Source organism: Tenrec ecaudatus, chromosome 12 (assembly GCF_050624435.1).
Source record: "Tenrec ecaudatus isolate mTenEca1 chromosome 12, mTenEca1.hap1, whole genome shotgun sequence".
NCBI classification, from domain to species: Eukaryota; Metazoa; Chordata; class Mammalia; order Afrosoricida; family Tenrecidae; genus Tenrec; species Tenrec ecaudatus.
In genome coordinates this window covers 70680542-70696665 of record NC_134541.1, presented here as the reverse complement: position 1 = coordinate 70696665, position 16124 = coordinate 70680542, and the positions used below count along the sequence as shown (strand labels likewise).

The window sequence follows — 16124 nt, the reverse complement described above, 5'->3', positions numbered from 1 at the left end:
AGTGGATCTGTGCCTACTGAACTTTATGATGCTCCTCCTATAATCTGAAAGAGTCGAATTTTCCTCTTAGTAGCCCTCCTGCGCTGATTTCTGTGGAGGCCCTCTGGCCTGTGTTACTCGGTTGCCATCTACCCAACCAAGATTTTATTGAACATCTTGATATCTATATTCATTGGAAATAGTGATCTATAATTAATTCTGGAGATGTCTACCTGGCTTCAGTGGCACAGACATAGTTGCTTCATAAAATGAGTTTGGCAGTGTATTGTCCATTTGTATATTTTGGGGAAAATTGTCATTAAGTTTTCTCTAAATGTTTGAAAGAATTTACCAGTGGAAGCATCTGGTCCTGGAATTTTTGATGTCTGGAGGGTTTTAAAAAAATTTTTAATGACTAGTACTATTTATTTTGGAGTTATGTACTTGTTTAAATTTTCTACATGATTCTGTGCATATTTAGAAATTTATACATTTCTCCCAGATTTTAAAATTTGTTGGAAAATAATTATTCATAACACTAGATTGTTTTTAAATTTCATTTGGTTCTGTTGTAATATCATCTGTTTAATTATTTGTAGAATTTGCCTTTTATTATTTTTTCCTTTGCTAGGTTTTCAAGTAGTTTATCAATTTTGTTACTCTTTGTTAAAAACCCACTTCTTACTGTTTTTTTTTTCTATAATTTAAATTTTTTTCCGATTTATTTATTTCTGCTGGTGATAGGTTTATTGTGTCAAGTAAGCTGCCATAGGAACATGTGGGCTGAGTTCAAGCAAGTTGCACCTTGATTAGAGGACAACCAAGATAAATGCTTACTGATGCCATGAATTTTTCTCGCTCCCTGGGGATTAGACCAGTGTGCTGCTGCTGCTTGAGCTACCTCTTTGCCTCAACCATGTGTTGCAGTAACTATGGGCTGAGCCAACCCTTAGATCCTGTTGCCTTGCCTTACATCACTAGAGTTTGAGGCTCCTTAGAGACCAGCTTTGCCACGCTGTTGGTGGATCATAGAGGCTCTACCTTTATTATTTTTTTCTTCTAGTATCTGGTGTTTTTTTGTTTTTTTTTAAGGGGGGGTTCTTTGCCAATTGTAGCTGATGTGTTAAAGTGTTTATTTTAATTCATTCTGCATTTTGATGTTTGCAGTTATTTCTGTAAACTGTTGTTTTGCTTTTGTCATGTCTGTTTTTCATATGTTGTATTTTAATTCTTTTTTTGTTGTTGTTGTTTTAAAATTCTTATCACAATCTGTACATACATCAATTGAGCAAAGCACCCTTATACATTCGTTGCATTCGTCATTCTTATAATTTACCCTCCACTTGGGTTCCTGGAATCAGCTCGGTTTCCCTTTTTTTCCCCCTTCCCCCTCCCTCCCCGCTCCCCCCCGGTCCCTTGATAGTTTATAAATAATTATTATATCCTATCTTACACTCCCCGGCATCTCCCCTAATCCCGCCTCCCCATTGCCCATCTCCCAGAGAGGAGGTTACACATAGATCTCCAAGATCGGCTCTCCCTTTCTACACCCCCTTCCCTCCTGGTGTTGCCACTCCCACCGCTGGTGCTGAGGGGTTCGTCTGTCCTAGATTCCCTGTGTTTCCAGATCCCTACTGCACTGCTGTACATCCTCTGGTCTAACCAGGTCCGCAAGGTAGAATTAGGTTCATGATAATTAGGAGGGGAGGAAGCGTTCAGGAACTAGAGGAAGGTTTTGAGTTTCATTGTTGCTACACTGAACCCTGAGTGACTCATCTCCTCCCCACTACCCCTCTGGAAGGGATGTCCAGCTGTCTACAGATGGGCATTGTGTCCCCATCATGCACTCCCCCTCATTCACGGTGATGTGATTCTCACCACCACCCCACCTTTGTTGTTTGAGACCTGGTCTCCTCTGTCCTTCACGATCACCTATGTTGGTGTGCTGCTTCCGTGTGGCTTTGTTGCTTCCGGGCTAGATGGCTGCTTGTTTGCTTTCAAGCCTTTAAGGCCCCAGACACTATATCTCTCAGTAGCTGGGCACCATCAGCCTTCTTCACCACACTTGCTTATGCACACTTTCGTCTTCAGCGATTATGTGAGAAGGTGATCACACAATGATTGTTTTTGTTCCTTGGTGTCTGCTACATGGTCCATTCAACACCTTATAGTCTCTTATTTGTTTTAAGAAATTTTTTATTGTGTTCTTTATTTCTTCAATTACCCAGTGGTTCTGAAATAAAGTGTTGTTAAGTTTCCATGTATTTGATTTTTTTGGAGTTATTCTATGATTCTTTTCTAATTTTATGACATTGTGATCTGAAAATATAGTTTGTAGTATCTCAATATTTTAAAATTTATGGATGCTTCTCTTATGATTTAAAATATTATCTATTCTAGAACTGGTTCCATGAGTACTAGTAAATAAAGTTAAATGAATTTAGGGGGGTATATATCTAAGAACGAGTTGATTGTTTTTTTTTAATTTTTCTGTATCTTTGTTGATTTTCTTCCTAGTTGATTGATCTCTAGTAAAAAGTGATGTATTAAAGTCTACTAGTACCGTACTCTGATCTATTTAACCTTCATTTATGTAAGAATTTGATTAAAGTGTTTTAATGGCCTTTCATTTGGTACATTTATATTAATTATGATTATGGGCTATTGTTCAATTAAAATTTCATAATTATATGATGACATTTGTCTTCCATTATGTCATTTAGTTTCATGTATATTTTGTCTGAGATTAATATTGCTTATCTAGCTTTCTTTTAACTGTCCTTAGCTTGGTATATATATATTTCATTTTAGTCTATGTTTATCTTTATATCTAAAGTATGTTTATTGTAAGTAGCATATTAAAGGTTCATGTTTTCTTAACCATTTTGTTAGACTTTGTCTTTTAATTAGTGAATTCACTGTATTTACATTCAGTGGTGTTCTAAATAAATAGATTTGTTGGTGTCATCTTGTTCTTATTTTGGTGCTGCTGGTTTCAATTTTCATGAGAGTTTTTGTATAGTGCTTCATATTGTTTGTCATCTTATAGATACTTTGTTTCTTTTATCTGATTGTCTTACATGATTTTTGTCTTGTTTTTTTTGTTGAGGTATTAATTTTTTCTTTGAAGGTTGTTTTATTTTATTTTGTCCCCAAATTCAAAAACAATTTGATGCAGTTTGTTAACCTTTTTATATTTTCCCTATTAGACTATTTATTGTCTACTCACTTGCCTCTGCTCTTATCTTTCAATTTTTATATTCATAGCAGAATGCTATATCTATGAGTACTTGTTTTAATTCATTTAGTTCTATTTTACTTTGAATATTACTTAAATAGAATGTTTTCTCCATAATGATTTCTTTTCTGACACTTTTAGGTTTCTGTCTATTGATTTTCTGTCCATAGAATTCCTTTCAATATTTTTGTAAAGGTGGTCATTTTTATCAATTCCTTTATTTTTTCCTTATTTGTAAATGTCTTTTTTCCTCCCTCATATTTGAGGAATAATTATGGTTGCTATAAATCTGCGTTGGCAATTTTGTTTTTTTAGAAATTTTGTTATCGTTCTATTGCCTTCTTGACCGAGTAGTTTCTGTAGAAAAATAGAAATTCTTCTAATCACTTGGCATTTATGTGTGATTGTTCTTTTTTGCTATGTTTCTCTTAAGATTGTTTCCTTTTCTTTAATATTAGAAAGTTTGATTATTATATGTCAAGGTGATTTCCTTTTTGGGTCAATTTTATTTGGAGTTCTATGGACTTCTTGCATGGTTATTTTATATTGTCATGATGTACGGAAGTCCTACTTTAATATTTCATTGACTATTTTCTCCTTGGTTATTTCTTCTTTTTGTTTTGGGACATTTATCAGGCATATGGAAGGTATACCCCCAAAACCGGATTTGCACTGGGCAGAGCAGAGTTTTTGTAGTACTCCTTTTTCTCACTAGGTGAGCATTGAGCAACTCACTCTGGGTTAGTGCACCCAGTGGTGTTGCCTGGAAAGGTTCTCTTTGGTCACAGGAAATTTATTTATAAGAATAGTTTTGCTTGCACCTCTTTTTTTGTGATAGCCAGTTTCAGAGAATAGTGTGCAGCTGTTTCCTACTCAGGAAAAATGCCACAGAAACTGTTGTGATGTTGAAAACAGCTTACAAGGACAGCACTATGGGAAAACTCAAGTGTACCAATTATTTTCTCGTTTCAAAACAGGTGAAATGTCAATTGATGATAAACCCCATTCTACATCCATTGACTACATCATCAAACAGATGAAGACCTTTAGTGAATTTGGAGTTTGTTCCACAGGCCAGACTGTTAAACAAACTTTGTATTTAGAGGTTTTGAAAAGATTGCCTAACAGCGTGGAACCAAAAAGGCCTGATTTGTGGCAGATGGGGAACTGGTTTTGTCACCATTACAATGTACCTGCTCACCCAGTCCTCTCAGTATGCCAGCAAAAAACAGCATGACTTTCTGGCTCCACGACCCTTAATCACCTGACCTTGCTCTGTGTGACTTCTTTTATTTCCTATAATGTAGTGGGAAATGAAAGGACAGAGATTTGAAGACATAGAAAAGGTGAAGGAAAAAACTGAGGGAGGTGCAGACACCCATTCAAACAGATGAGTTTGAAAATGTTTCTAAGAATGGAATGGCAGATTTGAAAAATGAAGTAAGTGTAATGGAGAGTACTTTGAAGGTGATAAGGTTGTTTTGGGAAAAAAAACTATTTTAAATACAGATCATCAAAAAGATTTTGTTATTTTGGGGGATACCCCCTTGTATGTTGGTCCTTTGAAGTGTCCCATAATATTCTTCAGTATGTTGTTGGTGATTTTAAAAACGTCACCTTGGACCCAGGACTGAAAGATGGCGTCTCCCGTGCCCCTGAAGGAGAAGCGCCTCCTGGATGTCAGGATCTCGGAGCTGCCCAGCTTGGTGCTGATGCGGGACTTCACCCCGACGGGCATTTTCGGCGCCTTTCGGAGAGGTTACGATCGGTATTATAGCAAGTATGTCAACGTAAGGAAGGGGAGCGTCGCAGGTCTGTCCATGGTGTTGGCGGCCTATGTGGTTTTCAGCTACTGCCTATCCTACAAGGAGCTCAAACACGAGCGATTACGGAAGTACCACTGAGAATGCCACGGTGAAGGCGGCCTGCTTTCCTGGTCTGGCCACTTGCTTTGCCACCACCCCCTCCCATCCACCCGGCAAGAGCCCTTGATAATGTGCCCAATAAAAGGTGCAGGCCTGAAAAAAAAAAACGTCACCTTGTTTTTTGTTCTCAAGAGATTTATCGTGTGATTTTATTTTCCATTGATTCAATTCTGATGTTTTTTTATTTCACAATTTTACCCAGTTCTAATATTATGGTATTTGTCTTTTATATTTCTATTTGAAGTTGTTGAACTATTTCTAACCTTTCCTTCATTTTGTCAGAATGGTCTTTACAACATTCCTTAATTATTGAATCATACTTTGTGTTTGTTCTCTATTACTATTTAATTTTTGCTCCAGTGGTTTAAGTTACTGGAGAATATAGCTGTAATCTCTCCTATAGGAGGATCCATGGTCTTCTCCTCCAGGACCTCCTCTGGCTCTGTATGTATGTGTATTATGGTTGATTAAGTTGTTTTCTCCTGTTTATGCAAGGGTGCAGAAATCCACTGCTGCTTCTGACACATAATATTATTGTTTATTAATGTGTTTAAATGTCTGACTCGGAATACAAAGTAATCCTCACACACCTGTGGCAAAACCTGGGTAGTCAAGATTAGTCAGACAATTTGATACCAGCCTACCCTCAACATATAATTTAATATGGCCTCTGTTAAAGTCTTGGTTTCAATGCTAATTCCCAAGTCACCAGGGAGTGCCTGGCAGTTGACCAAACAAGCAAGATGATGGAGAGAAGGAATTAGAACAGTGTTTACCCACTTTCCACCTCTCCCTCAGCACTGGTCCTGAAGGGATCATCTGTCCTGGAGTCCCTGTGCTTCCAGTTCCTATCTGTACCAGTGTACATCCTTTGGTCTAGCCAGATTTGTAAGGTAGATTTGGGACCACGATCGAACCAATTACAAGGACCTACATATAACCTCCTCTCTAAGGGATAGACAAAAGAAAAGTGGGTGAAGGGAGTGGGTAAGATGTGACAAAATAATAATACTTTATAAATTATCAAGAGTTCATAAGGGAGGGGGAAAATGAGGAACTGATACCAGGAGCTCAAGCAGAAAGCAAATTTTTTGAGAATGATTATGGCCACAAATGTACAAATGTACCTGACACAATGGTTGGATGGATGGATGGATGGTTGGATGGATTCTGATCAGAATTGTATGAGACCCCCAAAAATGATTTTTAAATAAAGAACAGTGTTTACCACAACTATCACCTGTGGGGTCTGGGTTTCAGTGTTGGGTCCAAGTTCTATTGTGGCATGGGCTTGTGGGCAGGCAAGTGTTAGCATTTTGAGTCCTGTGCTAGCAGAGAAATGCTTACTCACTACTGAACTGACTATCTCTCCTAATACATGCCCTCTTGATTCTACATCTGTTCAGGCTCAAGAGTTGGTCAGTTCTGCTAGTGATCCAGGAATCCACCACAATCCTATACCCATGAGTTTCATCCTGACATTTGGTGCCAGTCCCAAACAGATCCAAATCTCTCTAATCTAGTCAGTGTACAGTGATTAGGTTGGGACCCTCCTAGATGCAGTGATCAAGTTTGGGCCCTCCCAGTCCCAGTGCCTGTGTGTCCTCATGATAAATTTCCCATCCAAAATCTCCCCAAGTAGGTTGGGAGGGGTGGAATTAAGCAGAAGCAGGAGAGAAGGGGCAATCAGCTCACCACTGTGGTTCAGTGTAGAGTGGCACGTTCCTTTGGCATCCTGCAGGGCATAACAGAATCCACAGATTAATTTCTTCCAAGTTCTTTTTGTCAGTTTCTCCCACCCTGGGTGCTATCAGCAAGTGTTTGCTTTCCTCAGAGGGTTATATAGAACTTAGGCTGCTGCAAACTTTCCACAACTTCAGATGTGTGGCTGCTGGGGGATGGGGAGAGGGAGTAAAAGCAGCTCTGATTACATGGCCATATTGTTTTTTCTCTCAGTTCATCATCTTGCCCAAGGACTTATTTCAAGATAGATCTTAAAATTTTGCTTTTGATGATGAATGTGACATCATTCCTCTTGTATTTATTATTCTTAGTATAGTAAACCATATGATTATTTAACTACAAATGGCCAATAGCAGTTCATTTCAGCTCACCAATGCCTAGGAGAGGAGCCTTAGTGCTGTAGGGGTTCTGTGTTGTGCTGCAACACACATGACAGGTAGTTCAAAACCTCCAGGGAGAAAGACTGGGCTTTTGACTCCAGTAAAGCCCATTGCCATTAAGTCTATTCCAACTCATAGTGAACCTCTAAAGACAGAGTGAAATGGATCTCTAAGGGTTTCCAAGGTTGTAAATCCTCACAGAAACAGACTGCCAGAGTTTTCTCCTGTACAGCATCTTGTAGGGTTGAACTGAAGACACGTCTGTTAGCAGTCTAGTGCTTTAACCACAGCACTCTGGGGCTCCTTTTATGAATTACATAAGAAAATAAAGCAAAACAAGAACCAAAGCCCAACCAACCAAGCAAACAGACAAACAAACCAAAAAGGAGCCCATTGCCTTTGAGTCCATTCTGACTCATAGCAGAGATACAATTCAGAATAAAACTGCTCCTGAGGTTTTCTGAAACTAAGTTTTTACAGAAACAATCAGCCTCATCTTTCTCACATCGAGTAGATAGTGGGTTTGAACTACTGACTGTGATTGTCAACCCAACATTTAACCTAGGTTGAGTGTACCACCAGAACCCCTTAAGAATCACCCTACCTAATAAAAAAGTAAACTCACAGCCATCAAGTCAATTCCTACTCATAGCAACCTTGTTTCTGTATCTGTAAAGCTTTATAAGGGCAGACAGATTCGATTTTCTCGTTCAGAGTAGCTGGTGGATTTGAACCATTGACCACCTCATTAGTAGTCCAAAGCTTATCTCACAGCACCATCAGGGCTCCTTAAAGATCACCTTACTTGAGAGTCTGCTTTTTGGATCTGAACCATGCATCACCCCCTGATATGTAATTCATAAAAACCATCCTGAAAGAGGAGACCTCACATGAGCTGGGGTCGCTCCTTCAAGAAGGAGAAAAAGGGAGAAGATCATTCACTTGATGCCATACAACATTAAGACAAGGCTGTGACAAATCAACAGTCAATCCACAGGAATCAGAGGAGAACTTCATTGGAAAATCAAATTACGACCAGGAAAAGGGACCATTTAAATAAGAGAAGGCATTTATATTTCTGTTGGTGGGTACAGTGGGCAAAGAGAAGCAACCTCACATCGAGAAGGAATGATAAACAATAATTGTAGAGTACCTAAGGGGAGAATAAACATGGTGCTGTGTTCCTGGGTCAGCCCTTAGTGAACCGCTCCAGGGACTAAGCACTGTGATGAGCTTAGATGCTGGCCTTACAGGGAACATGGCATCCCCCATGGGCCACACCAGAAGTATTTTGATGTGGAATTCTGATTGAACAAACTGGACCTTGGACTTAGGACTGGAATTCCCTCATGGGAGAGGAAGCAAAGGGTGTCCACTCAAAGATGGTAGAAACGCCAGTTGTTGGACCTTGGGGGAGGCCCCAGGCTTAGTGGGCATTCAATGAAAGGGGACTCAGGACCACCATGTATTTACTATCTCAGTGTTCCCCTGTCATTAAGATGACAGGTATTAATCTGATAGGCAAGGATGTGCCCTTGTATGGCACATTATAGGAGACTTTCTCCCTAGCAACAACTCCCATGCTTAATGTAAACAGATCAATCATTTAAGAAATCCAGCTGTATAAAGTCACACCTCATGGATTGCAGCTATACTCAACTATACTCGAATACACTCTTCATAACAACAGTATCTTAAATTGTATGTCACTGGATGAATTATTGATGTTATCAATACAATCACCTAATACCCAAGGGGGATGATTACCAGTGTTTTTCCTTTTTGTTTCTTTATTTCCCTTGTTCTTGTTTTGGTTTTGTCATAATATTACGGCTAAAGTAAACCAGTCATTCATGATCCATAGACAAGAAGATGAATTCTGGGATCCCACTTCATTCTAGTCCCAATCCAAGAACAGTTGGTTCTTATAACATGGCCCGGCTCCATATTTGCTTTGGTGAAGGAATCACTGAAGATAAGGATGCTACAGCAAAGTGTGGTGAAGAAAGCAGATGGTACCTCAGTTATCAATTTGAATAGTATCTGGGGTCTTAAAGGCTAGTATTCAAAGCAGCCATCTAAGTTGAGGCATCAACTAACTCCATACAGAAGAAGCACACCAGCCTATGTGATCCAAAGTTGATGATAGCAAAATCCAAAAATGATGAAGGGAAAAGTATCAGAACTTAAACTGTGAAACTTAACTTGTTTAACATGATTATGATGGATCAAACTATGGCATAATGATTCTTGGTCAGTTTACCTCCTTCTTGACCCAACCTGAATTTGCTCTAGGCTTAAGTATTTCTCACTTGTTCCATGACAGAGTTTTCTTCTCTGACTTTAAAAATGTTGTTGGTGGTCTTTTCTTTCTTACTTTTTATTTTTATCTTTATATTATTATTAATGATTTTTTTCTTCTTTTGTTTTTTATTGTTTCTGTTGGGTCTCCCAGTTTATGAAATATGGAAGGAGTGGATAAATACAGACAGTAACTGATGCAATGGTTTATCGTGGATGGAAGGTGGATGGGTGAAGGGAATTGGGGAGCAAACAATGAATGTTTGAGGTGGGAAGGAGGCATGGGAACTTGAGTATGATGGTATATATATATTTAACTCCTTTAAAAAGTGACTTGGGATCATGATAGTGGGAGGGAGGAAGTATTTAAGAACTAGAGGAAAGTTATAAGTTTCATCGTTGTTACATTGCACCCTTACTGACTCAGCTCCTCCCCACAACCCTTCAGTAAGGGGTTGTCCAGTTGGCTACCAATGGGCATTGAGTCTCCACTCTGCACTCACCCACATTTTCAACGATATGATATTTTTGTTCCTTGATGCTTGATACCTGATCCCTTCAACAGCTCGTGGTCACACAGGCTGGTGTGTTTCTTCCATGTGGGCTTTGTTGCTTCTGAACTAGATGGCCACTTGTTTATCTTCAAGCCTCCAAGACCCGAGACGCTATATCTTTTGATAGCCTGGGACAAATCTGGCTAGACCAGAGGATGTACATTGATATGAATAGCAACTGGAAACACAGGGAATCCAGGACAGATGACTCCTTCAGGACCAGTGGTGAGAGTTGTGATGCCTAGAGGGTGGAGGGAATGTGGAGTAGAAAGGGGGAACTGATTACAAGAGTCTACATATGGCCTCCTCCCTGGGGGATGGACAGCAGAGAAGAGGGCAGGGGCAGACATAGAACAGTGTAAAATATGACAAAATAATAATAATTTATGAATTATGAAGGATTCATAAGGTAGGGGGGAGTGGGGATGAAGGGAGAAAACGAGTAGCTGATATTAAGGGTACAGTAGAAGGCCAATGTTTTAAGAATGATGATGACAACAAATGTACATATGCACTTGACACAATAGATGTATGTATGGATAGTGTTAAGAATTGCATGAGCCCCCAATAAAATGATTTTTAAGTGATTTAACTATGGAAGTGTATGATATATGAACTTTATATAAAAAATACTATTTCAACAACAACAAAGTTGACCAATGGTTACCATGGGTGAAGGAAGAAGAGTTTTTGCTTAGGAGGCATTGAGTTTATGTTAATGGTGGTGGAATAAGTTGGAAAAAGATGTCAATAATGGTGGCACACATGAAGAGTATATAATCAACAGCACTGAATTATACATGTAAAAGTGGTTCAATTGGAGAATGTTTTGATGTGTATATTTTTGCCACAATTTAAAAAATAATTACACTAATAATATGTACAAAGAAGAATAAAATGTTCTAAAATTGATTGTGGTAATGATTGTACAACTCGTTTTGTACAATGATTAGTGAACTATTGAATTGAATGATATGTGGATAAAGTGCTATAAAACTGTTTTTTCTTTAAAAGAATCACCTCAAGGTTTATTAAAACACAGGTTGCCTTCCCCAATTCAGTAGTTCAGCAGGCCTGGGTTGGGACCCAAAGAGGTGTATTTCTGACAAGTGCTCAAATAAATTCTAGGCTGGGTGCTCATACCATTATTCTGCAGTTTATTTACCCGTTACATGAATGTAAGGCATTTTTTCCTGATTGCAGGTAATATGGGGGCTTCCTCATCACTTTGTAAACTCCCAAATTGTATGCATATAATTCCTTGTAATGAATTGTTTTCTTCATAAACAGAGCTATTTATGTCTCCTTAAATAAACCACTGATTGATACATTATTATGCCCAAAATAGCTATAAGCCTCAGTAGGGTACATACTTTGCACTATGTCTGTTGAAATGTATCCTTAATATTAGTATAAACAGTAGGAAAAGATATTTATCTCACAGAAATTGCATTTACTGAGTGAGGTTTGAAAGGGTTGTAGATGTGTCAGTTATTTGAGCAGGCAATATTTTGAAGCAATGAGTAATTAAGGCTGGACACCTGTCCTTTTTTGCCTAGGACTGAGAGGTTTCCCAGGACACGGGGTTTTTAGTGATGAAACTAAGAAAGTGTAAAGCAAACAGGGTTGATTTAGGCAAACTGGCATATTTTATCCCTAGTAAAATCAAAGAAAGAAGTTGTCTATAATGAGAGAGAAGTTGGACCAGATGATAATAAGAGTAGGTTTAATAAATGATTTTGGATGGTATTTCATAATGGAAGAGCACAATTAGGCCAGGATCAATGGGCAGTCTAACGAGACTGTAAACCTAAAGTGAAGAGGATGAGACTATAGGATCTGGGGTTGTCTGTGCTTGAGTTTGAATCCCACTGTTGTTTGTTTATCAACTATGTGAACTTGAGTAAGTTACTAAATCAAGCTTCCTTATCTGGTAAATGTGTCAAGATAGTACCTACTTGTAAGGTGTGATTGAAACAGTGCATATAAAGTACTTAGAACAGTTGCCTTGTTTAGAGTAAGCATATAAAAATAATAGCCACTAGTGTTACGACAGTTAAATAAAGGAATCAGGCAGCAGTTCTTGAGGTGCAATAGAGAGATGTAAAAGAACAGAGAGGGAGAAATCTAGATGAGAATGGGACTGTGTATCACTTCTTGGTGAATTTTTTTTAAAAATTATACTTTTATTGGGGGTTCTTACATCTCTTATCACAATCCATATATTCATCCAGTGTGTCAAGCACATTTGCACATATGCTGCCATCATCATTTTCAAAGAATTCTCTTCCCACTTGAGCCCCTGATATCAGCTCCCCATTTATTCCTCCTTTTTCCCCCGCCTGCCCTCCCTCACGAACCCTTGATAAGTTGTAGATTATTATTTTCATATCTTACATTGTCCTCCATTGCCCCTCACCCACTTTTCCATTGTTCATCCCCCCTGAGAGAGTGTTATAGGTTGATCTTTGTGATTGATTCTCCATTTATCCCCACCACCCTCCCCTAATCCTCCTCGTATTTCTACTCTCATTGTTGGTCTTGATGGGGGGTGGGCATCTATCATGGATTCGCTATGTTGCCGGTTCCTGTCTGTAGCTCTGTGCATGTTCTAATCTACTCTGATTTGCAAGGTAGAATTGAGGTCATGATAGTTGGGGAAAGGAAGCACCAAAGAACTAGTGCAAAGTTGTGTGTTTCATCGGTGCTATACTGCACCTTGATAGGTTGATTTATTCCTTGTGACCCCTCTACAGGGGGATGTCCAGTTGTCAACAGATGGGTAGTGGGTCTCCACTCCTTACCCCCTCACCATCACCTTGGGTATGATTTTTGTTCTGGGTCTTATATTCCTGGTACCTGATCCCGTCAACACCTCATGATCACCCAGGCTGGAGTGCTTCTTCCATGTGGACTTTGTTGCTTCTAAGCTAGATGGTCGCTTGTTTAACGTCAAGCCTTTAAGACCCCAGAAACTATATCTTTTGGTAGTCGGGCACCATCAGCTTTCTTTACCACATTTACTTATGCACCCATTTTGTCTTCAGTAATCATGTTGGGTGAGCATCACAGAATCCCAGATTGTTAGACCAAAATGTTCTTATGTTGAGGGACTACTTGAGTTGAGGCCCAATGTCCATCTTCAACCTTAATCCTTAACCTATAGATATGAGTACATATTTCTATATCCCTCTAATTTTATATTTAAATATGTACATGTCTGTATTTAGACCTGTATAAGTGTCCTTTGCCTCCTGGTTCTTTCTTCTATGCCCTTTTACTTTCCTCTTGTCCCACCATCATGTTAGGTTTCATTCAGGTTTAGTAATTCCTCGCTTCTACATTGCCCTGATTAAGTACCACCACCACCACCCCCCAGGCATCCTACACCCTTGTCTCCATTGATTTTAGTTCACTTGTTGTTCCCTTCTCCCTGTATTGGTTCCCTACCCACTTCCTTTCTCTCATCTCCCCTTCTCTCATATCCCCGCCGGAACCATGGGTCCCATGCTTTTCATCATTGAATTATTTATCCCGCCTATCTTATCTAGATAGAGATGTAGATATGTTAATAAGTGCAAAACCCCTGCAAAGTCAAATAAAACAACAAAGGAAGTCGAGACCAACAAAACCATAACAAAAAACAACAACACAAAGAAAGCCACTGATAAAAATGGAAAAGCCTATAAATAGTTCAAGGTCTGTTTGTTGGCCTTTATGAGTGTTTTCCAGTTGAGTCTGATGGGGTGCCACACTCTGTCTCCAAAGTCTATTATTGGTATACCTCAGTGATTTCATTACTTGGTCCCCTTGGTGCTCTGTTTAATGCCCTTAGTATTTTGCCCCAGTGTGATGGGGTCAGATTGTGCACAGTTCCTTCATTGTATCTCCAGTATTGTCCCTCGCAGCACTATGGTTTAATGAGGGACTTCATGTCTTGTGTTGGGACCGGCCCTATGGTCCTCTGTGCATTGTCTGCTCTGAGCAGGAGCATTGTTCTCGGGACTTGGTAGGCCAGGATGTCCTAACCTCCCTCTCCATCCCTTTTTGTTTCTCCTGTGTGCTCTAATCAGATGTGCCCCTTTCCCCAAGCTATAGCCCCAATGCTGTCCTCTGAAGTGCATTCTTCTAAGGTTGGTGGGGGGGGGGGTGTCCACATAGTTGGGATTGGAGCCGACTCCACACTCTTGGTGACTTTTAAGTTCAACTTTCACTTCTTTGTGTACTCCCAAGTGAAAAAAGTTACAAGTGGGTTGAGTAATATTTTCTCTATAAACATAATAGGGTAATGAATGAATCTCAAACATAATCTGGAAAATTTAAATTTTATGTTAAACTATAAGTTATTGAATGTTTGACAAAGGTCTCCTGTTGGAGAGAATAGATCCTAAATGAAAGAAAACATGACCATAACTGGTTACAGATAGTAAGACATGAGCGGCGGTAGGAAGGAAGAGAGAAAGAAAAGAATTTCACCTTGCAGAGCAACCTTGTAGAGCAGTGCTTACTTCCTATTTGTGGTTGGATTTTTATCTGGCATTTATTACAATTTACTTATAATGTTTAGAAAGATCAAAAAATTTGCATCAAGACAATTTTCTTTGCAGTGTTCTCTGCATGGCAGCCTTTACCTCCTTGTTCCTTAGGCTATAAATTAGGGGGTTGAGCATGGGGATCACTGTGGTATAGAAAATGGAGGCCACATTCTCCTGGGCCAAAGAACTGGCTGTGGAAGGTTTTAGGTACATGAATACAGTAGATCCATAAAACAGTCCAACTGCTGTAAGGTGGGAACTGCAAGTGCTGAAGGCTTTGGACCTTCCCTCTTTGCTGTTGATGTGGAGGATACTGGAGAGGATGAAGGCATAGGAAACAAGCACCGTTAAGCTGGTGACTATGATGTTGAATCCAGCAAAAAAGAAAACTGTCATCTCAACATCATAGGTGCTGGAGCAGGAGAGCTTCATTAAAGGGAGGATGTCACAGAAGTAGTGACTGATGAGGATCTCACAATATGACAGATTTAACATGAGGCCAGTCTCTATTGTTGAGCCAATGAACCCCATAAGGTAGACCACAGCCACTAACAGGAAGCAAATTTGATGTGACATGATGATGTTATAAAGTAAAGGACTGCAGATGGCAACATAACGGTCATAAGCCATTACTGTCAGCATGTAACATTCAGCAATGACAAACACAAGAAAAAAGTAGAGCTGTAACATGCACCCCACATAAGATATGCTGTTCTTTTCTGACACAAAGTTCACTAGCATTTTAGGGGTAATAACAGAGGAATAGCAAATATCTACAAATGACAAGTTTCTGAGAAAAAAGTACATGGGAGTGTGAAGCTGGGAATTCAGATAAATGAGTGTGATCAAACCCAGGTTCCCCACCATCGTGACTGTGTAGATCCCTAGGAAGAGAAAGAACAGAGGGATCTGGAACTCTGGTCGATATGCTAATCCTCCTAGAAGGAATTCTGTAACTGTAGAGTGATTTTCTGCAGCCATTCTCCTGGAGTTAGAAGTCTGGGAGGTGAGGAAAGAGAAGCATGATTAAAGGGTGAAATTCTCCTGGTAAAGTTGGTTTTGAATATCTGCTGAAAGCTTAGGGATCCTAGATTCTTTCGTTTATTGTTGTAAAAATGAAGATATCATAACATTATCTCATCTCCATTTTTATGTGTACAACTGAGTGAGGCTCATTATATCAATCATGTTGTACAACCAAGACCAATATCTGTTGCCAGTTTTTTAACCATCAGAAACATGTTCTAAACAATGCTTCCCCTTTTCTACCAGTTTTCCACCTCTGCTAACCAGTACTAAACTACTGCATGTTTGCTTATTCTAGATAAACCATAGTGAGATCATACAAAAATAATTTTGACCTTTTGTGATTGGCTTATTTCACTCAGTCCAATGTTTTCAAGGTTCATCCATGTCAAGTAATGACATAGGAGGCTTAGTGCTGACCAGATGTCAATATTAACTACTAC

The 16124-nt window shown here is 39.2% G+C and overlaps 1 protein-coding gene and 1 pseudogene across 1 annotated transcript; one reads left to right on the top strand and one right to left on the bottom strand.

Annotated features, from left to right (window-relative positions):
- Nucleotides 1-4845: 4845 nt before the first annotated feature.
- On the top strand, nucleotides 4846-5166 carry LOC142422539 (ATP synthase F(0) complex subunit f, mitochondrial pseudogene; annotated as a pseudogene).
- Nucleotides 5167-14706: 9540 nt separating this feature from the next.
- On the bottom strand, nucleotides 14707-15696 carry LOC142422538 (olfactory receptor 8A1-like). The gene has a single exon (XM_075527904.1). It carries the CDS (start codon nucleotides 15634-15636, stop codon nucleotides 14707-14709), a length of 930 nt encoding a protein of 309 aa, XP_075384019.1. The 5' UTR covers nucleotides 15637-15696.
- Nucleotides 15697-16124: the final 428 nt, after the last annotated feature.

Coding starts and splice junctions, on each gene's coding strand:
- LOC142422538 (XM_075527904.1), bottom strand. CDS start 15,636: ATGGCTGCAGAAAATCACTCTACAGTTACAGAATTCCTTCTAGGAGGA.